This window comes from Cyprinus carpio, chromosome A25 (assembly GCF_018340385.1).
Source record: "Cyprinus carpio isolate SPL01 chromosome A25, ASM1834038v1, whole genome shotgun sequence".
NCBI lineage: Eukaryota > Metazoa > Chordata > Actinopteri > Cypriniformes > Cyprinidae > Cyprinus > Cyprinus carpio.
The window spans coordinates 10,972,333-10,995,518 of NC_056596.1; the positions used below are offsets into that span (position 1 = coordinate 10,972,333).

At 38.0% G+C, this 23,186-nt stretch overlaps 2 protein-coding genes across 2 annotated transcripts; both read right to left on the reverse strand.

Annotated features, from left to right (window-relative positions):
* Positions 1-751: 751 nt before the first annotated feature.
* Positions 752-12,191, reverse strand: LOC109050686 (treslin-like). The gene is made up of 22 exons (XM_042715468.1): positions 11,135-12,191; positions 9,235-9,487; positions 8,555-8,781; positions 7,987-8,218; positions 7,730-7,874; positions 7,161-7,285; positions 6,874-7,065; positions 6,607-6,746; positions 6,154-6,254; positions 5,948-6,038; positions 5,742-5,824; positions 5,421-5,648; positions 5,234-5,321; positions 5,069-5,144; positions 4,835-4,972; positions 4,660-4,750; positions 4,478-4,536; positions 4,257-4,391; positions 3,960-4,093; positions 1,818-3,861; positions 1,617-1,730; positions 752-1,306 (listed from the first exon to the last, which is right to left on the reverse strand). Exons 1-22 carry the CDS (start codon positions 11,819-11,821, stop codon positions 1,212-1,214), a joined length of 5,478 nt encoding a protein of 1,825 aa, XP_042571402.1. The 5' UTR covers positions 11,822-12,191; the 3' UTR covers positions 752-1,211.
* A 5,680-nt stretch (positions 12,192-17,871) lies between these two features.
* ca25h11orf96 (chromosome A25 C11orf96 homolog) lies at positions 17,872-19,632 on the reverse strand. The gene has a single exon (XM_042715471.1). The coding sequence runs from the start codon at positions 18,985-18,987 to the stop codon at positions 18,619-18,621; it is 369 nt and encodes a 122-aa protein (XP_042571405.1). The 5' UTR covers positions 18,988-19,632; the 3' UTR covers positions 17,872-18,618.
* Between the last annotated feature and the right edge of the window lie 3,554 nt (positions 19,633-23,186).

Below are 23,186 nucleotides of genomic sequence, written 5' to 3' on the forward strand. Positions count from 1 at the left end.
TGCAGTTACATGCAAGAAAATTGTAAATCTTGTACCACTATGAACAAAAGCCTTCAGCCATTGGTTTACGTTTTGACCTAAAGTTGACAAGTTTAATTTGTTGCTCTTATCCTTATCGATCTCCTTATCTATCCTATTGATGTATTTGTTCCAGAATACAAAATTGCAGAAGCTATAGATAAGCATCTGAAGATAGATGGAAAGTTTTCAGCAGTTTTGCTGGGATGCTCCTCAAGTTGTAGAGCTGATGCAATGTGATCATGTTTCAAATGATCTCTTGTAAATCACATTTGTTTGCCTTTATCAGGAAGTAAAATCTTAACTGAAGTGTTTAACCGTCAAAAAATGCCATGCATATTTCTATGAAGTATAACTAAGCAGGTTTTCATAGTATTGTACTTAAACGGAACTTCAACCCAAGAATCATCAAACAGAGCCACATGGTGTTCTTGTAATACACTAGATGGTGCAGTTTACACATTGAGAAATTGATACTTCCAAGAAAGACCAAATGCCACTAGATTCAAGGTTAGACTACACCATGACTTTGAAATCTGAACATTTAAAACACTAGGCATTATGTGTGTCAACTTCATAATTTTCTTTTACTGGCAGACATTAAGCACAAACACAACGGAGACGTTCAGATCATGACTAACTTCTATTTCACCCTGCTTTTAAGCTGGCTATTAAATGTGCAGATATTTTACTAAAACATCAGGATTGATTAAAATGACATGCGGCGGTTTAAGAACAACTGTCTTTATTAAAATAATCTGTTTACATTTACATTTATTTTACATTGACAAAGATATCGCAAGCGAGCTCCTGGACGGTTAAGAAACACGCTGCAATAAAAAAAAACAGAACAATAAGCACAAATAAATAAATAACAAACGAGCAATTAAAGCTTGATTTCATTAGACTGAAAAAGGCAAAAGAAAAATATTTCCACCTTATTTTCACAACAAATGTTTGGACCAGTTAAAACTTATGCTGCACCTAACTGATGCCGTATGACGAATGATGTATAACATTGGTATTATACATAGAGTACAAAAAATACAATAGTTGGTAATGCATTATTATACAAGCAAATGAGAATAAAGTTAGCTAAAACAGTCAATAAAATGGTTATAAAAAAGCTTTTGTTTTTCTAAAAGCAACAGTGCAAGACAGGGCAACCAGAAGTACTTTTTATAATGACAAACTTAGTCTAGAAGTTTCTTTCGGCTGTAAGTCCTACTACGTGTCCTTCGCCTTCTCGGCTGGCAAAGAGGAGAGATATCCAGCTCAGACCTTGATCCTGTTGGAAAGTATAATTTATGTTATAATTAACAAATACTTCAAATGAATAAAACCTGATCTGATATTTTCCTCAGTCACGTTTTCTTTTTTGGTCATTTTGCTACTTGTATTCAGAGGACTATAAAAAAAGGCAGTAGGAGTACTGATATCAAGAAAGTCTTTGCAATCTGCAAATAAAAATGAAGCTGAAAATGTCTTTCCAACAAACTTCTAGTTAAGGCAACCCCTCAGTCTCATTTTCATCAGTGTCAGATCAAGTAATGCGTCTACTCTGACCTTTAGCTCTACATACACCTTCATTGCCTCACCGTTACGTTGTGCTGCTTCACTGGATACAGCTGATTTCTTGTATAACAGAGGTGACTGAGTGAGAGCGAAGATTCCACTGGCAGACACAGGTTTCTTTACTTTAGGGGTGTCCACTGAAAGAGATTCAAGCCACAATGTTTATGAACACTTTATAGAAACTCAAGGGACAAGCTATCAATTAGACCCAAGCTTCGCTGTACCTTTTCTGCCCATCCACGCAAACTGTTCAGACTTCGTAGGGTCTCTAGCATCACACTCTTGAACTACGGTCTCGGTCCAATCCATGCCTTCCGGTGAGCACTGATGGTCCATCACCTGGCTTGATCTCAAACCCAGTTTTCTTTGACTGACTGGGGTGCTCACTGACTCCTTGAGTTCTTCCACTCCTTGAATATGGAAAACATCAGAGAGTTCTGGGTCCTCCAACACCGCAGTCTTTTCTAGGAGTGGAACCCCTTTGATGACCTGCTCTTTGCTCCCGCAAGTCTCAATCCGAGCTCTTTTCTTACGAGGCCAACTATTGAGGTTCTCTGGAGTTGACCATCCTCTGCTTTGAGGAGATGGAGTCAGTGGGGATGCCAATGGGGATTGGCTATTTGCTGGATAATGTGTGGGAGTGATCGACTGACATATGTACGTCTGTACACCCTTCCCAGGTGTACCTTTGGCAGGGGTTCCTCGACTGCAGAGTGATGGAGAAATGCAGCCAGGATGTCTAGAACATTGTGCAAGTGGGCTGTCGACTTGTGGTGCCTTCACATTTGACATGTTTCGGTGCACAAGATGTGAGGCCACGCCCTTGGTTGCACTACTAGGTGCATCACATGCATTGAAAGAATCGGCCCGTCTTAACTTTAGTTTAGGCAGGCCTGACGCCTGCATTTCCATCTCCACTTCATAAGTAAGTGGCTGAGGAGTGGACATCTTTCCACATGCAGGACTTTGCGGTGTTCTTGGGGTGGAGATCTTCGGTGTTCCCGAGGAGCATCCAAGACGTGCTTCCGCTTCTCTTTGGCGCCGGTCTGGAGTTTGACGGAAGCCATAGCTTCGACTTGGCGTGGTAATGGCGGGGAAAACTTGTTTTTCCTTCAATTCAAAAACCTCTGAGGATCTATAGGGTTTCCTTGAGAAAGCGATGTTCACCTTAATGTCCCCTGTGAGCTGGGTCTTCACCACTGAGGCCTCCGATATATCAATGCTTTCATCATCTGTAGTAATGCTGAATTCAGAGCATTCAAACTGCTGGGAGCCAGAAGATGACGTCTCTTCTGCTTTTCCATGGTTGATCTCGTTTTGCCCAATCATTCTGTTATCCTGTGGAAATTCTCCCACATTACAAATGGGTGAACAGCTTTGATGGTGGATAACTGATCTAGGACGACCAGAGTACGGTGATGCATTTAATTTTGATACAACCACAGACAGAACTTTAGAAGGTGAAGGGCTACAACCTGTAACGGCTTGAGACTTGTTTGAAGGCAACAAGGACTCTTTTACAGGTGTTCTTCCAGAGCGAGTGCACATCCTGTGTGTTGAGCTGGGACTTTTTATGGGCATTTGTATATTTGGCTTTAATGGTGAAGCACAGAGAGGAAATGGACTGGAATCAGATTGTTGTGAGTCAACGGAAGCAAACTCACCAGACTTTTCAGTAATCTTGCAAGGTAAGCTCAGTGTCCTCCTCATCTTTCCTGATCTCGTAATGGACTGAGATGTTTCTGGACCAACAGTTCCAGGGACGCCCATTTCAAGTGCCCTAGGCATTGTTCCAGGAGATGCCTTGGATTTCCTTTGGGGCACCTTGTCGGGAGTTTTGAAAACATTTCTTTCCTCTGGGCTGCTATTCTTGCCATGTGTAATCAGCCTTGGTGAGTATCTTTTTGTAAACATCGGAGATTCTGGTACATCAATTTGGTTTTCTGGCAGGCGTTTCCGTGGAGATGGAGACCATGTCACGCTCTTCTTTGGCGTTCTACAGTTTGGGCTCCTCAACCAAGCGCCATTTGGAGAAACACAATCCAAGAGGCTTTTCACTGGAGTCTTAAGTATCCCCTTCAGTGGGCTTTTCTTGGGTGTCTCTACCACCAGGCTCTTTGCAGCCGGTGACTGAAAAGAGCTCCCTCGCAGGGTCATCCCATTCTTTCCAACTGTCTGGCATGGAGTTCTTGGGGACTGAGGGGTTCTGCACCCAACTGCAGATCCTATTGTATCAGATCTTAACTTCTGTGGAGTTTTATTTTGACTCTTCAAAATAAATGTATCATATTAAAGCAAAAGAGATGACAGGACTCTTTCGATATTCCATGTTATTTTAATCAACTGTAAACTGAAATGGATATTACCTCAAAAAGTGACAACTCTTTGCTGCCTTGATCTTCTGATGAGGATGCTGTAATGCGTCTTAGGCGAGCAGGGGACTGGGTAGCACCGAAAAGAATCCGAACTGGTGACCTAACAGAACTAACATTGAATCCTTCTGCAAATTGAAGACAAGGCTACTTTGAGAATGCAACAGCATATACCTTCACAGTATGTTCAAAAACTATACATTGCCTCAGAAGAAACATTTTAATGTGCAGAAGATTAATGACGTCTCTATTTTTACTGTGTAACAAATACTTTCACTATTTCCTGCTCACCTTTACCCTCAGAGTGGCAGAGTTGAGAGGACGAGATGGCACGGTCCAGGTTTCGCGAGCATGGCTGTTGGCTTGAATAGAACACACTGGAATGTCTCCTGGTAAGGCCTTTTATTCTTGGGCTCCTTCTCAAGTCTGAGAACAAATGTTTTATTAAAGCCCTTTCTATTAGTAAGTGGTCTTTGTATGTTCGACATTGTGGCAAAATTTTAGACACGAACCAGCAGCTGGTTTGACAGGAGACTCTTCAATAATGCACACATCAGATTCTCCAGATCTTCTGTAACAAAGAGAGGAATAGAATCACAGAATATTAAATTTCAAACCGGATGCTTCCCATACAATTGTCAAGTATCACTGAACAAATATAGCAACAACTTAAAAATCATGACATAGGACTCACCTGCCAGTCCTTTGCCGGTGAAGTAAACGATTGGACACCTGTTTACGCAGTGGTGTCTCAGATACTTTCTTTGTCAAAAGAGAGTGTCGTCCTGAAATTCAAAAGCTTTAAGATTCAAGTTCACACACTAAATTAAACAATTAAACAATGTCTAACTATAAAAAATAAAAATTACCTTCATCTTCCATATGTGAACGCTTACGTTTCTTGAGTCCCTCTAATGCCGACACAGATTGGCTCCGTGGCATTTTGGACTTCTTTGAGGGTGATGCAGCCACTTGGTTGAAAAGATTTCTCCTTACCTTTGTTACCTCTGTGAATGAAAAAAAAGGCATCAACAGATCACAACTTTGTAAGCAGCTCAACCATAGCTTAAAGAATAAAGATTAAAATGGAATGAGCCAATTACCTTGAACTGCTTGCTTTGGAGGTGGTGGTTCTTCCACAGCAGGTTTTTCTACCGGGATACAGAGTTTCGGCTTTGCCTGTATTCCAAAATAGTCAAGTTGGAACTTTGGTTCTTCTGACGAGACAGAAAGTAATAGAATAAAAACAATAGGGAAAGAAATCTCACCAAACGTGTGGACTTCCTTGGCATTTCTATCTGTCGAAGTGCCTGAGGAGCCTCCGTCATGCTTTTGTGGCGTGTGAGCATGTTCTGTCTGCAAAAAAAAAGAAAAAAAAAAAGAGAGAGAAAAGTTTTTGTCCACGTATAGACAAAGCACTTGATATAATTACACATTCTTTTCTATGACAATCACCTCCTCTTTTTAGCAGAGCGATTGCGGAGTTCCTCCAGATGATCTCCGACACTGGATGCATTGCTCTGTGTGGCAGAGTAAGGTGAAGGACTCACAGACACACTGTCCTTAGCCATAGAGTCATCACTGAAGAAGTCAGAGGGCAGGACAGCAACAAGTGCCTCAGGCAACTGAGTTCCTAAACTGTGGTAGATGTCTGCCAAGACTTTAGGAATGCTGTTCAGGAACCTGGGAGATACCACATCAGAGATCACATCTCATGAATTGTGTTTGGATACAATTTGCATTTTCAAGAATATTCCTGTATTACTTATAACTTACACTGGCAGAACTTCATCCTGCATGAACTTGGATAAGTAAACAGCATCTTTACTCCGGGAGATAATTCGGAGCATATCAGCCACCAAACCGAAATGAAAGGGATCAATATCATATTTAACAACAACAAACCATTGAAGACTTCTGCATACAAAGTTAAATTATTGGTTATGACATCTGAGATTTTTAAAGGGTGATTGTCTCCTTACATCCTCAACTCTTTGTTCCACAACCTCCTCGTTTTCCTGTTGTTCTGGTTGCCTGCACAATTCAAGTCTGAGAACTGCTTGCAGCTGGCATCTGTATAAAGATTAATGATTTCTTAGTACAAAACATTTTCATTACCTTTATAAAGATGTTTCACGATTACTGTTATTTCATCTGGAGATTGATTTAATTTGGTCTGAATACTTACTCCCTGATTTTACTTTCTTCGTCTGAAGAATTTCCATAAAGCTGACGAATAAACTGACAGGATTTCAATAGATGCTTCTTCACCAACCCCAAGAACGAAACCTGGTGAGAAATGGTTAAATATACAGTTTTAGAAAAAAAAATTATAAAAAAAAAAAACCATCAGTTGCATATTTCCTAAAGGATTACATGACTTTGGTCTTCACCAAACTAGTATGACACAATTCACAATATCAACAACACATATCTCTTAGAAGCATATACTGTATAGTAACATTTATTTTGACATTTTAGAAACTGGTAGTTTAACAACATTTCAGACTCAAAAATGAACTAATTAGACTAGGATCTTTTAGAAGGGTGCAAGAGTTTTTGATACGAAGACCATGTTTTGCAGTTGACTGTAACCAGGAAACAGCTGTGTGATTTTGATGTATGTGTTCCTCTGACTCACATCTGTGTTGGTTTTGATGAATGCCTTAACAACTGAAAGCATATCCTGGACTTGAGAGGGAACAGACACAGATCTGTTCTCCAAAGCTTTCTGATAAGTGAGTCCCAGGTGGTTGATCAGCTCTTCCTCACTATTGAAATCTGTTCGAATAGATTCTAATATCATCAACAATTTATTTACAATGCAGTTTTTACTTCATGGAGACCTAAACCTTTGACAATATAGCCTAACTTATGTTTTTTTCTTCAAATAAATGACTATACTCACGCAACGGGCCAGGCTTGGTCCGATCCCCAGAGCATCTCTTGCCCCCTTTTTCAGCTCCTTTGGCAGATCCAGCAGAGCTGCTATCACCCTGAGTCTTTTGAGATTTCACGTTCAAACGAGCAAAATTCAGCATCTGTAGAGAGCGACTCATGGTCTTCATCTTCTGTCTTACTGGTGTGCATTGTGTACCTCCTGAAAAAGAGAGAGAAAAAAAAAAAAAACACTGCAAATATTTAGTAAATTATATGATGTATCCATCACGTCATTGTGTACCATTTTGTACTCACGTTTTTTGGACCTCAGGTTGCCACTGGATCCAGCTGTGCTGCTCTGATAGAGCTCTGAGAGACTGCTGGTGATCTCCTGCTGAGTATCTGAGCACTCCTCTTCCTCTGGAGCTGCATGCAGGAGCCTGTATATGCAAGACCGATCTTTTAGTACTAGAACAAAAATAGCCCATGTTAAATACAATACGTGCCATTTTTAAAAAAATTTTGGGGGGTTAGTACTAGTTTTAATTTAGGGCTGGATCATTTTTGATTTAATACTAGGTTTTTTTTAGGAGCTGCAAATGCAACAAAATAAAACCAAAAAATATAAATAAAATGTAAAATTACAACACATTACAATTGCACAAGATGCTTTAAATGGATGGATTTTAAAAAATGTAAAATGTTTTCTGGAAAGAACCCTTTAAAAATCCTTACAAGATCTTACAAAATATAACTGTTGTCTACTTGAATTAAAAGCAGAGCAGTCGTATAATATATTTAATATAACCTGATTAAGATATGATTTATCTATTATCATGCAGCCCTAATCTTGTCAAATAAAAGATGAGTGAAAGATTCCAAACCTCATTGATTCCATTAAGTGGCAGCTGATTCCTGATTGGTCAGATAAAGGAAACCATCCCTCCACCAGCACATTTCTCCTTGAACAAGACCCCTGCTTGAGATCTTGATTGACCCAGTCAGGAACAAATGACGACTTTACTTGATCTGGAAAGCGTAAGAAAATTTTTAAAGTTTGGATCAAAACCTTAAGATTGTGTTTGTCTGTTTATATGCACAAGTCACAAAACCCCCTGATTATGTCAGATAAAACAAATACCTGAAAGATCCTCATCCTCCATGATATCATACATGACATTGAGAACACTGCTGACAACATCAGGTAGGTCACTGGAGAGGTCTTCTGTGGTGTCCAAGGAAAGAAGGTCTGTGGGCAGGAGCTGGTCTTCCTGAGTTACCAGAGGCTGAAGGACAGTGAGTTGAGCCGTACAGGAGGAGAGCACCAACAGCACCGCTGAACAAATCACACCTCCTTCACTCACATCTGCTAGTTAAAAAAAAAAAAAACATAAATTCTTCTTGCTTTTATATTTGCATAACACAAACACTTGCAGAACACTTGCAAACACAAGTGTTAATTTCATTTGTATCTTGTTATAGTTTTTGTTTGTGCCTTGTCATTTATTTATGTGTTCTTATTTTATTACTTACTGATTACTTGTTTTTTTTTTTAGTTAAATTCAATTTGAATTTGTATTGAGGCAGCACTGTACAGGTGTCTGTATATATTAGCCCTTACAAAACAGCTTTGCATGTGTGACTCCAATCATATTTCAGAGCTGGAACCATCATATTATATAAAACAGCATAACAGACTGTCATTTTACCATGGCACATCCTCCAGTGGACAACTGCTTTAAGGGCTGAAAAGCCTCCTGACCCAGTTCAGCATCTGTGCACTGCAGGATCCAGCTCTCAGAGGCTGAACGTGAGAGGCAGATGGAGTCCCGGTCCTGCAGGACACCTCTGAGAACCACGTCCACAGGAGCTCGCAGAATCCTCTGCCTGCATGATACCGGCTCCAGAGTCACACTACAGGACTGCCTGTTCCCATCTGCCACAAAAAAAAATTTAGGAATCACATTTAGGAAAAATTAGCTAAAATAAAAGAAGTTGAAAGACTGAAATATATGTATATACGTTTGTGCTGCTTAATATTTTTGTGAAAACCATGATAGACTACCATTCAAAAGTTGCTAATAATACTAAGCAAGGATGCATTAAATTGATCAAAAGTGATTTTAAAGATATTTGTAATATTACAAAAGCCTTTTATTTCAAATAAATGCTTTTATTTTGAACTTTCCATCAAATAATCCTGAAAAGACTGATCAGTTTCCACAAAAATAAGAAAACATTTTCAGCTGCTGAACTGGATGCTTCAACTGTTTTCAGCACTGATAGTAAAAAAAAAATGCTGCTGACAACTCTCTTTTTAAAATTGTAATAATATTTCACAATATTACTTTTTTTTTATCAAATAAATGCAGCCTTGGTGTACACATACCTTCAATCCAGGATAGAGATCCACCCAAAGGAGGAAACACTTGTCGGTGCATTCTTTCAGACAACTGAAGGTAGCTATAAGTTGAATCTATAGGAAAGGTATCTATTCCCAAACCCAGCAAAGGGCTAATATCAGAATGCTGGTCCATCAATGGCAAACGAGGAGACAGCATGGGCACCACCTGTCCACCAACCTGCCTGAGAAGCTCTGCCAATGACTCTATGCCAGTGTAGTCCTCCGCCACATGATTAGCCTGTTAAATAAAATAAAAAAATGATATACACACACACACACATACAGGTGAATCTCAATAAATTAGAATGTCATGGAAAAGTTCATTTCAGTAATTCAAGTCAAATTGTGAAAATCGTGTATTAAATAAATTCAGTGCACACAGACTGAAGTAGTTTAAGTCTTTGGTTCTTTTAATTGTATTGTTTTTGGCTCACATTTAACAAAAACCCACCAATTCACTATCTCAACAAATTAGAATACTTCATAAGACCAATAAAAAAAAAAACATTTTTAGTGAATTGTTGGCCTTCTGGAAAGTATGTTCATTTACTGTACATGTACTCAATACTTGGTAGGGGCTCCTTTTGTTTTAATTACTGCCTCAGTTCGGCGTGGCATGGAGGTGATCAGTTTGTGGCTCTGCTGAGGTGGTATGGAAGCCCAGGTTTCTTTGACAGTAGATTTTAGCTCATCTGCATTTTTTGGTCTCTTGTTTCTCATTTTCCTCTTGACGATAACCCAAAGATTCTCTATGGGGTCAGGTCTGGTGAGTTTGCTGGCCAGTCAAGCACACCAACACCACGGTCATTTAACCAACTTTTGGTGCTTTTGGCAGTGTGGGCAGGTGCCAAATCCTGCTGGAAAATGAAATCAGCATCTTCAAAAAGCTGGTCAGCAGAAGGAAGCATGAAGTGCTCCAAAATTTCTTTGTAAACGGGGTTCAGTGACTTTGGTTTCAAAAAAAAACAATGGACCAACACCAGCAGATGACATTGCACCCAAATCATCACATATTGTGGAAACTTAACACTGGACTTCAAGCAACTTCGGTTATGAGCTTTTCCACCCTTCCTCCAAACTCTAGGACCTTGGTTTTCCAAATGAAATACAAAACTTGCTCTCATCTGAAAAGAGGACTTTGGACCACTGGGCAACAATCCAGTTCTTCTTCTCCTTAGCCCAGGTAAGACGCCTCTGATGCTGTCTGTGGTTCAGGAGTGGCTTAACAAGAGGAATACGACAACTGTAGCCAAATTCCTTGATACGTCTGTGTGTGGTGGCTCTTGATGCCTTGACCCCAGTCTCAGTCCATTCCTTGTGAAGTTCACTCAAATTCTTGAATCGATTTTGCTTGACAATCCTCATAAGGCTGTGGTTCTCTCTGTTGATTGTGCATCTTTTCTTCCACACTTTTTCCTTCCACTCAACTTTCTCTTAACATGCTTGGATACAGCACTCTGTGAACAGCCAGCTTCTTTGGACAATGAATGCTTGTGGCTTACCTTCCTTGTGAAGGGTGTTGATGATTGTCTTCTGGACAACTGTCAGGTCAGCAGTCTTCCCCATCATTATGTAGCCTAGTGAACCAAACTGAGAGACCATTCTGATTGGCATGTCACCATATTCTAATTTGTTGAGATAGTGAATTGGTGGGTTTTTTGTATGTGAGCCAAAATCATCACAATTAAAAGAACCAAAGACTTATACTACTGTCTGTGTGCACTGAATTTAATACACAAGTTTCAAAATTTGAGTTGAATTACTGAAATAAATGAACTTTTCCACAACATTCTAATTTATTGAGATGCACCTGTATATATAGTAGTCATAAACACTTAAATAAACCTTAATTTTCTATAGGAACACTATAAGGGAAACCTCTTACCTTCAATATACCAGAATCAGCCCAATGAAGCACAACTTTGCGTTGCATAAGCATATCTCTGAGACCTTTGGACAGCACCTGCTCATGTATGTCTCTATGATGTCTACTGTCATCTCTACGAATGGACAAGTAGTCTTCCAACTCTTTTTTGGACCGTGGACATTCAGACACGACAAAAAGGATATTTTTGTCAATGCTTAGCATGTCATAGTCCTGCAGAGGGATATTTCTGCCACTTCGACTCGACCTTCGTGGTCTCAGTGTCACTTTGGTGGGAGATGTTAGATCAGGTCTGTCCCACTGGAAGTCTAGGAGGATCTCTTTCAAGGCATTCTGGACACAACTAGCCGGGCTTGGTTTCAGTTTGTTGGACTTTCCCAAACTTTTGGGTGACTTTCCTTCTACACTGAATTTTACAATCAGCTCCTCTTCGAAGTCACTGAACACCTTCTCCTGGAGCTCCTTGAAATCAGATCCTCTGGTTATAAGTGTTGCACTTTTCACAGTCCTTGAATAAAAGAATTTATAACCCCATCGCACTTTTTCCAGCCCATATGTGTGTCCCAAACTGAGCAGGACTCTTAGTATCCAGTGTTTCAGGTGATTCTGATAGGCGCTAGCTGTGCTGTTGCTCTCTTCTGGTCGATAATCCACATCGATTGCAAAAAACACATTCTGAGAAGCCATGACTGGACTTAAAGAGCTGTCATGCAAAATACTATCGCCTCCAACGTTCAAATGATAAACGTATAGACGTCTATAGCTAATTTAAACAGAGAAACTGACACGAAACATGACGTCACGTATTTTTAAACGTCAATAAACGCATCTGAACGCTAACCAAGAACAGCAAAACGGACACGTACGCTATTTTTCTCAGCACAAGTCATGATTCCCGTCGAAACAGTTCGAAATAAACTAAATCATATTAATATACGGTTAATAATAACACAAAAAAGTTATAAAAATAGAATTTTTAAAATGTTGTTTTGTTACACTTTAGAGTTTCCGTTAGCCACCGTGATTCTCTTCTCTGCCTTAAACTCTTCGCGCTTCAGAATTCGCGAATGCCATTGGCTGAAGCGAAAGACCTTTAAAAACGTCATTCATTCCTCGTCGTGTGATTCGACCAGAGAACTTCAGCAATAAAAAAATACAAAGACGTCAATCGTTTCTCGCTCCGTGATTGGTCCACAGTCACGTCTATAAAAGAGCTTCTTCTTGTGGCTAGTATGCAGTGCGATATTAATGTGTTACTGGCATCTACTGGACAGAAGTCAAAGTTATATGAACAACATGACTGAACATTTGTGTTTTTTGAGCAAGAAAACCAAAGAAAATTAGTTCAGCGCTATAAACTATTGTGAGACTAAAATTGTAACCAAATTATTTATTATTATTTATGCGTTTTGTATATGCTTATTAATGTGTTGTCAGTGTTATTATTATTATTAATCATAATTACTAGTTTTTTTCTTGCTATAGCTTTTGAATTGATGCTTTGACAATATTTCTGTATACCAATCAAAGTAATATACTTTTAAAAATTAAGACTCAAATACTGCAATTTCATGTTTTAGTATTCAATATTACAGATTCCTGTATTGCTTTATTTTCAATGTTACAGTTTTTTTTTTCTTGACATGGAAATAAAAGATATTAATATAAAAGATATTGACCTCGAGGACAGTGGCCTGCTTAATGCTCATCATAATATTCTTAGATAAATATGGTGAGTTGATGCCAGTTTTTTTATTTTTTTTATACCATATCACATAAACAGCATTTGAAAGGGCCTCCTTTAATATATTGTTCTTAGAAATGAGGTCTGTCTCGCCCCCAACCTCTCAAATGTCTTTATACTCAAGGGTACAGAAACCATTTAAGGGTTAAATTGAAGTTCTTATTTTCTTTATCTTTGGACGATCAAGACAATTTAGTCTGTTACCCAGACAGCATTAGTCACTGAGTCTGTTTTAAGGAACAAAACACAAAAGAGAACAAGTTTTGCAGACTAATAGCTCTTTAGCCCAGACACACTGTTTAAATATATAACCAACGAACACTGTTTCTTTTAGTATTTCTCTATCCACAAAACCAAAAATGGATACAAAACCATCTGAATAAAAATAAAAGCATAAACCACCTTTTTATCTTTTTATATAACTTATTATGAACCATTTTTTAGGATAAGTACGCTAAGTACATCAATGTTTTATAATAAAACATTAAAGATAATTAGGTCAGTGACTCCAGATTGTATAATTTTCATCGTTCACAAAAGAGAATATGACTTTCAGGGGAAAGGGCAGGGTAAAATAGGAAAGATTTTACATCCTATCAAGCCATCGAAGAATTGAGTTGTTTGCTTTGGCACAAAACTCCCAAACTGTTATGTCAGTGTCAATACACAAAATGGAAATGTCAGCAGCGCATTAAAAAAAGGCCCAGATAAGCTCCCAGTCATAATCACAGACACAAGATGGTTTTAGATAAACATTTTCAATTTGAAATTAATTTCAATAGTCTCACAAATGTCAGAAACTCCAAAGCATCATAAACCTCCTTGCATCTATGCAGAATGGAATCAGATGGTTATTTATATGGTAAAAATGAAGTACAACACCATAAATTTACACTCAAAGTATTGATCTATTTGTTTCCCCTGACACGTATATTAATCATTTCTTGCATGTCATTAATTGCCAACCGCCCTCACTGATGGTTTGAGGAAATGAGAGTGTGTCTAAATAGGTTACCCTCTGCTCATTCAGAATCCCTGATCATTTTAAGACAGATCAATGAGAGAAACTGACAGACACTGGGAGAACAAGGGCAACACAGCGCTTCCAGATATGTGCCTTTTGGTTCTGACCCAAAGCCCAAAGTGTTCTGCTTCGCGGCGTATGAGAATGTAGGTCAGGGATTCAGCAAACGAAGGCTTTTGCAGACAGAACCCAGACAGCCTGGAAGAGGCAACACTCTAGTGAGCAGAACGAGATGCAAAAGTCAGGCGAATGAGCAGGAAAATGAATGTAAAGCACCCCTTATTTGTACAAAATCTAGCTTATGATAGTCTGTCAAGTGCCATGTCGTGAAGATGGATTTATGTGTTTCCAAAAAAAGGGACAAGTTCTTCATCTTGCCTATCAGCACAACTTGTCACTAGTAATATATTTAATAAACACTGGCCTGTAAACATGAGTCACTGTTTTCCTCTAATGATTCAGGCACATTTCAAGCCCACTCACTTGAATTATTTTTGCCATGTCAACATTGAAATAAACAGTCTTGACAGAATAGGATGCAAATGTAAAGAGGATGTGTTGAAAAATAAAATTTATTCAGTTGTGTTAATTTAATAGACTTGGAAAGAGTCTGTTACCCTGATGATTTCTTGATGCACTCCCTTTTCAGGAAAATTTTCGTCAGAACTTCTCTTTGCAAGGAATAAGCGATAAGAACAATTTGTTATATAACCAAGAACAGTGGGGCCAGTCCAAATGCCTGCTGGGAACATGATGTTTTTAATTGAAGGCTGTTTTTGTTCACTGCGCATTAGGCATTGGGCAGCACTCCTGCATTCACATAAATCTGCAGCGACATATTTATATTTGAACTTTTATGAAGTGCTAAAATAGTGTTAGTTCTAAAAAGGGTGTGAAAATAAAGCTTTAGAAATTATGCATATCAATAAAAGGGTGTGTTTCGATTTGATGCACTAAGCAAGGCCTAAATCGACTGATTAAGAAAGAGAGAGGGGGAATGGATAGGAGGAGACAAGACAGTCTGGAGGAAATGAGCATTAAGTTTGTTTTCCCAACAGTTACAAAACATCATATTTCTTTGACCTCACTATCACCGTGGTAACCACACCACGCAAAGTAGGTTACTGAGGTGCTTCGCTGCAGAAAGGAGATATGAACAAGAATATTTCCTCTGAAGAAAAAACAGTTAAAGGTGATTTTGTATGTTTAATTATGTTCTCATATACATTTTATTATGCAGTGTCAGTGACAAAGATGTGAGCTATTCATAGGATGATTTATCCGACGGTGTGGTGCTATCAAAACATTTGATAATACCAAACAACACTGCAACACTAAACACGTTAATATGTACCATTATAATCGCGCTACAATATGAATGTAGTCGAGCTACATTCTTCATTAGTCTGTCCATGTATATATGACACCACATGTAATAATGAAATATTTTAAGTATTAAATAAACGTTTGATCTTTCTGAGCATGTGAACAATGCCAAAAAATTAGCCCAAAGTATAGCCTTTCAAAATATGTTATTGTACGTGAACTCAGGCGTAACATATTCTTATGTAACGTAAACATATTCTTCTTGTCATCTCCAGTAGTTTGATATGGTTGTGTCTGCCCAAGCTGAAGCCAGTATTTAAAGGGATAGTTCACCAAAAAATGAAAATTCTCTCATTAATTACTCACCCTTATGTCGTTCCAAACTCGTAAGTCCTTCATTCATCTTTGGAACACAAATTAAGATATTTTCGATTAAATCCGAGAGCTTTCTGACCCTAGACAGCAATGCAACTACCACATTCAAGGTCCAGAAAGGTAGTTAGGACATGTTAAAATAGTACATGTGACATCAATGTTATGAAGCTACGAGAATACTAAATAACAACTTTATTCAACAATTTCTTTTTATCCCTGCCAGTCTTCGACACGTGTTCATGACAGTACCACGACTCTTGCGCGTGGTGCTGGTGACGCAGGAGTCGGTGTTCTGACTTTGAACCCGGATGCGCTGTGCCTTGTTTACAAGCAGAAGAATGCACACACATGCGTCGTGGTACTGTATTGAACACGCTTTGAAGACTGACAAGGAAGAGAAGAAATTGTTGAATAAAGTCGTTATTTTTGTTTTTTTTACATACAGAAAGTATTCTTGAAGCACATTCTCGATGTCCTTACTAGCTTTCTGGGCCATGAATGTGTTAGTTGCGTTGCTGTCTACGCAGGATCAGAAAGCTCTCGGATTTCATCAGAAAGGTCTTATGGGTTTGGAACAACATGAGGGTGAGTAATTCATGACAGAATTTTCATTTTGGGTAACCTAAAATTTTAAGACTAAAGTATACTTTTTTTTTTTTTTTTTTGTGCACATAACTTCCGGAGAGAAATAGTACAGACACTGGATTATAATGAAACTTTTCAGCACACGTGTTGAGCACTTGTGTTCATGCATGCTATATAATAGATTATACTTTCCAAAAAGGCTATGCATTCGACTGTGTGCATAAGAAAAATCAAAGAATACTTTGGATTTATTGTGTAAACATGCTGGATGTAGCTAAACTAGAAGGTCTGTTTAAAAATAAAAAATACACAGACTTTCGTGTGCGCACGAGAAAATATATATTGTTGCAGTTTCCGGTTGCGTCACTCACTGCCAACTTACAACGAAGAAAACAAAAGCATGGAATATGTAGTATGGCGTTATTTTACTGTGAAAGTCTGTGTATTTTTTATTTTCACAAAGGTCCCTTTGGGCTCTGTAGAAACCTGTATGAAAACATTTATTTTTGCACATCTGTTGGGTTAATTTACAGACTTCACATTTAATGTTAATACTATTCAGTTGAATTACTGTCTCTTCAGTCAGAAAGGACAGAGATGATGAAGTAGTCTGATTCTGGGTTGAAGGGTAATCCCTAAAACACATAAATAAACCCAGTCACACCGTTTTGGTGTCACACATAGTCTTTCACAACACTGCAGTATCACCAGCTGGATGGAGAGGCATGATTTCCAATAATGTAACTAGATCAGAAGGCAAGTTAGAGACGCTATTTTTACATGGCATCTGCACTGGCTGATAGAAATTAGATGTTGAGGGAGTCCAGATAGAGACCAATGAAATGTGTTTTTGTGCTGTGGATGTGGACACAGTGTAAACACCTGAGATTATGCTTGATTATTATTGTGAGAAGCCGTAATAGTTCATTATATTATGCAATGAAGATTCATTACTGGACTTTACTTCAATTTCTTTTCTTTTTACCCATTTTATGCTCACTTTATTTCCATTTTAAAATGTTCTTGTTTTAGCATTAAAAGTTTTTTTCCATTAAGGTTCTTCATTGTCATCTATGGTTTCATAAAAAAAAAAAAAAAAATCTTTAACATCAATGAAACCTTTCTATTGTACCAAAAAGGTTCTTTATAGTGGAAAAAGGTTCTTCACACTAAAAAAAATATATATATATATAATAATAATAATAATAAATAAATAAATAAATAAATAAATAAATAAATATGTATATGTATGTATATATATAGTTGGTTGGTTGGTTGGTTGGTTGATAATTTTTTTATTAAAATAATATAGATAGATAGATAGATAGATAGATAATAATTTATTTATGTATATATATATGTATATATATATATGTGTATATATATATATATATGTATATATATATATATATATATATATATTAAAGATAATGAAATTTAAATAAATGTACAAATGCATATTTAAAATAAGAACTGTTACAATGAGTTTTATTTTCAGTCATGTTCTCTTGCTCATTTAGCATTAATTTTTTATTTTATTTAATCACAGATTAAACAATTTTTTCAATCACTTTATGTTAATTTATGAAACACTTTCTAACTATTTAGCATTATATAAAAGTCTCTGTAATTTTGCTGATTTTGCTCAGCACAATTTCATCAAAAGAAAAATGAGATGATGAATCCAATGTTACAAAGTTTATTTATATAACTACCGAAAGTATGAAACAAATTAATTAAGATAAACAAGTCAAGTCGAAGTATAAAGGCTTTTTTCTCTTACGTACAGTGATAGTGACTTTACAAGTCCACAGTGTCAACAGAACAATTCTCTAAAATCACTGTTATAGCAAAATAATCTGTGAATAAATATAAGATACATTTGAAAAGTACAATAATTTGCTCCTCATCAAGTTCATAAGCAAGTTCACCATTCTGGCAGACTTAGACATCAGGGTTTGAAACCTTATTTTCTGTAAAAATACATATCAGTTATACCTCTTTTAGCTTGTTTGTCAGCACAGCAATGAATTATAACAAAATGTGACAGTCTACATCCTGCCCAGCAGTGAAGAACCCTTTGGACTGTGCAATCTTAAGCAGGCACAAGGGATTAGTCTATTAAAACGGAATCAGACATGGTATGTCCTCTGTCTCTTGTCAAGTTCATTACAGAGGAAACCTCACCAGTCTCATATGATAAAAAAGGAATTTGTGTAAGAATTTAAGTGGTTTCTGAAAAACATGCTACAACTTTGCTCTTGCAGAGGAGCTAAACAATCACTGTGCCAGTGTTACTCAACTGGAATCTGCACATAAATGCATAACTACTATAGGTTAACGGCTGTGAAAGAGGAATTTAACAGGAAGATAAGTGTGAAATAAACTGAATTCCAGTCCTGTCATCCTTCAGACCTTCCTCTCTCTCTCCTATTGTGTCGAGTCTGAGTCACTGGAGTCCAGACTAGCCTGTGCAGATGCCCCGCGGCAGCTCTGCGTGGATCCCGCTTGGTGCAAAGTCTGTGTGCTTCTCCTGAGACTCTCCAGTGACTGAAGGAAGGACCGTCTTGCCCTTTCTTCCTCCAGTGGCGAAGCCCCTTCCTCCTCCACTTCGGCGATCTCGGCAAAAGTCACCGGCTGGGTCTTGAAGCGGGTGTCTCGGGGCCGCCGAGGACGGTTTCGGCCCCGAGCCAGACACTTGGGGACGGGTAGCTGCTGGGGAAACTCCTCCATGGCGGATGCCAAGATGTGTGCGGGTAGAACAGCAAAACCCACCGTCTCCATCGGACGTGCAGCCATGTGTCTGGATGGCAAGGGTTGGGCGTTCGGCTTCTGAGATGTTTGGAGAGGCTTGCAATTCTCCAGGTCTCCCTGTGGTGAAGGATTCAAAGTAGCTTTGCTTGTATCCTTCTTGTCTATATTTGACAGAAGGTGAAGCTAACAAATGGCTTGAGAAGACAACTTCCAGAAGATAAGTGAAGTGAATCTCAGTTCTCTCTGTCTGTGGTTTCTGAGCGTGTCACTGACAGCTCTGGCTTTTATACTGCTTCACTCCCCTAACATCTCCCCACTTCCCTCTGGCTCCGCCCACCCACTGTGACGAGTCATGGTTCCGGCTGCCATATCAGTCCCTCCGAGTCAGATCCTTGAAATAAATGCCAGCCAGAGAGGGAGTTAGGAAAGAGGAGAGGCGGGAGGGGCTGGAGGGAAGAAGATATATGCAGTTCTAACAGAGAGAATCAGAAAAGGGAGAAATAAACAAATGGCCAGGAACAGAAAAATTGGGAGTGAGAGGTCATGGGCAAAGAAGAGAAAAACAAACGATAGTTAGAAGACAAAAAGCTTTGAAGAAATGTACACAACATACTGTACAAATACATGTGGGTTCAAATCTCACTAAAACATGTTCAGATCATTAAGATAATGAAGCTGTTTTAGGACAGTTCAGATATTTTGCATTACAACATTGCTTTGATTAAAATTAAGCAGATTTTCCCTTTAAAAATTCATGTGATATGTCAGTAAATTTTATATATATACATTATATATATATATAGATATATATAGTAATATATTATATATATATATATATATATATATAAAATGTATATTAAAGAGATAATGATGAAAATTACCCCATGATTTACTCACCCTCAAGCCATCCTAGGTGTATATGACTTTCTTCTTTCAGATGAATACAGTCAGAGTTATATTAAAAAATGTCCTGGCTCTTCCAAGTTTTATAATGGCAGTGAATGGCTGTTGAAGTAGAACGCAGGTGTAGCAAAACAAAACACTGGTCATGAATTAGAAGTACAAAATAAGCATTTGTAAAGAAAAATGTTGGAGGATTTCGATATAAGCCAAGAGGAGACTGGTTTTACTTTGTTAAGCGAAGGAAATTTTGCTTTGTTTGCTCCTGAAAACAAACCTTGGTTCTCATGAGACTAGCATATTCACACTAGAGCTTACAACAGCCCCTGTAGCCGTGTGGGACACTTTTTATGATGGATGGATGCACTTGAATGGACTTCTTTTGGACAATTGAAAAATAACACCCGTTCACTGCCATTATAAAGCTTGCAAGAGTCAGGACATTTTTTAATATAACTCTGATTGTATTTGTTTGAAAGAAGGAAGTCATATACACCTAGGATGTCTTGAGTGTGAGTAAACCATGGGGCAATTTTCATTTTTGGGTGAACTATCCCTTTAAGCCAGTACCATAACTACTGCCATATATAGTGCTTATAATTATCATGCAATTGCAATGAAAAAAAAAAATTAAGGTCCTGAAAATCTCAAATAACGCAACCTAAAATAATAATAATTAAAAAAATAAAATACATATATAGTTTACATATATGTTTTTAAAGACTTTCTTCACATGTAGAATATATTTTTAAAGGAAAGTGAATGATGATGCCAACTTTTCCAGATAAGGGCAAGGACATGGAGGTTGATGATCTATGAACTATATATTTCTTTTACTAGAGGTGCTGTAAGCTCAGCAACAAGAATCTCTCCGTAGTGCCATGACCATGATCTCACCACCGTAATGAGTTTAGCTTTCATCAGCCTCTCACTCTTCGTCACTCTCTTCCTGTGTTATTCAGATTTGTCATTAACCCTCGAATGGTCCATGCCAGACATGTCTGATGAGCCCAGAGACATTTTAGGAGCAGTGTGTGAAACTGGGGGCTGGACATTGTGACAACACACCATGGCGTCTCACATTTTGTCATGGCCTCTGAGGATGACCCTTAAGAAGAAAAACAGGAAACCATAACGGTGCCACCTCACTTACTCTCAGCACACTCATTCTTGTCCCATATATCAAACATCAAGGGGTTACCATAAAGTCTGCTCTAAGTAACATCTATTTTGGTACGGAGAGGCCAGCTCTCAGACACTTGCAGACATGCACGTTTATCCACCCACTATGGTATCATCATATGATGATGTCAAGGACAACTACACACACCATGTTTTGCAGGAACATGTCATGCTGATTAATAGCTTGTTTCTAGACTAATGCAGAAGGGATGTACAAGAGAGCAAAAACTCATGTCTTTACAAACCAAATTGCATGTACCATAAGCCAGTGTTACATTAAAACTTTGAAACAATAAACCACCCTCTTTATAAACTGTTTTTGTAAATAACACCAAAAAATAAATAATAATTTTATTTTTTTTTTTTAATAAAAAAGGCATTCACTGCATGTATACACCATTTCATAGATTGGTCTCCATCTATGAAAAAACAGTGATATGCCAGTCAAAGAGATGAAAGATATTTTAGCCATAATCTTCTCTATACCTGCATGATCAGCAACAGCTGCTGGTATTTTGAATACTTTAAATAAATACAGCAAGGGACAGCTGGGTAATCCTGAACAAACTGAACAGGAGCCCCTCTTCATCCTCAAGCTCAGACCTCTTGCCAATGTCACAGAAGCAAGCAAAAGGTTTACAAATCAACAGTATCATGACAATTCACAACTATTTTCTGTTTTGCTAAACTGGAGGCAAACTTTTTTTTTTTTTTTTTTCATTTGTACGTTTTTGTACGACTTGCTTACACTTACCTTTTTTATTACAAATTGTATGTTTTCTTGCTAATCCCATTGCATGAATATGTAAAAAAAAATATATATTTTATATATTTTTATTTTTTTTTTTAGATATGTTTTTTTTTTATGTTGTTTTTTTTTTATTATTTTTATTTTTTTTTATTTTTTAAAATAAAAAAGGGCTAGTTCACCCAAAAATGAAAATTCTGTCTTTAATTACATGCTGTTCCAAACCCTTAAAGGGATAGTTCACCCAAAAATAAAAATTATGTCATTAATGACTCACCCTCATGTCGTTCCAAACCCGTAAGACCTCCGTTCATCTTCGGAACACAGTTTAAGATATTTTAGATTTAGTCCGAGAGCTTTCTGTCCCTCCATTGAGAATGTATGTACGGTATACTGTCCACACGTCCAGAAAGGTAAAAAAAAACATCTTCAAAGTAGTCCAATGTGACATCAGAGGGTCCGTTAGGATTTTTCTGAAGCATCGAAAATACATTTTGGTCCAAAAATAGCAAAAACTACGACTTTTTTAATTCAGCGTTGTCCTTGTCTTCCGTGTCTGTATGAGCGCGTTTCACAGCACTGCAGTTTAGTGATTTCCGGTTCGCGAAGGAATCACTCGATGTAACCGGATCTTCTTGAACCAGTTCACCAAATCGAACTGAATCATTTGAAACGGTTCGCGTCTACAATAAGCATTAATCCACAAATGACTTAAGCTGTTAACTTTTTTAACATGGCTGACACTCCCTCTGAGTTCAAATAATATCCCGGAGTAATTCATTTACTCAAACAGTACACTGACTGAACCGAGCAGATAACGAACGCAAAACATGGACTCTTTCTCGAGTCAAGAACCGGTTGCATTGGTTTTCGGATCACCGGTAGTGATGGGAAGTTCGTTCTTTTCCGCCCGAACCGGTTCTTTCGGACAGTTTGATTCAATAAACCGGTTGAAGGTAAAAACGGTTTCACCGGTTTCTTTTGAGCTCGACGTAATGACTTCATTGGCGATGATGACCTTGATTCAAGCCTTCGGTTTACCCACGCTCATAACATTAGCACAGAATCAGTTCAGAATCAATCATCAAAAGAACCCGTTCGGTTCAGACGCGCTGTGTGTCAGTCTGAATCATGCATGCGCAGTATCATCAGCTCCTCGGTTCTCGAACCGGACGCGTCCGACAGAAACGGTTCTTGACTCGACAATGAGTCAATGTTTCGTTCGTTATCTGGCTCGGCTCGTGTTCATCTTCACTTCTCTCTACACAGCAGTTCAGTCAGTGTACTGTTTGAGTAAATGAATTACTCCGGGATATTGGTTTATTTTGAACTCAGAGGGAGTGTCAGCCATGTTAAAAAAGTTAACAGCTTAAGTCATTTGTGGATTAATGCTTATTGTAGACACGAACCGTTT

Bases quoted from the DNA above. Each gene is read 5' to 3' on its own strand.
- LOC109050686 (XM_042715468.1), bottom strand. From the start codon at position 11,821: ATGGCTTCTCAGAATGTGTTTTTTGCAATCGATGTGGATTATCGACCA. The intron at 8,219-8,554 runs GTAAAATGACAG...TTTTTTTTTTAA, and splicing joins CCACTGGAGGATGTGCCATG to CTAGCAGATGTGAGTGAAGG. The intron at 4,537-4,659 runs GTGAGTCCTATG...TCTTTGTTACAG, and splicing joins CACCGGCAAAGGACTGGCAG to AAGATCTGGAGAATCTGATG.
- ca25h11orf96 (XM_042715471.1), bottom strand. From the start codon at position 18,987: ATGGCTGCACGTCCGATGGAGACGGTGGGTTTTGCTGTTCTACCCGCA.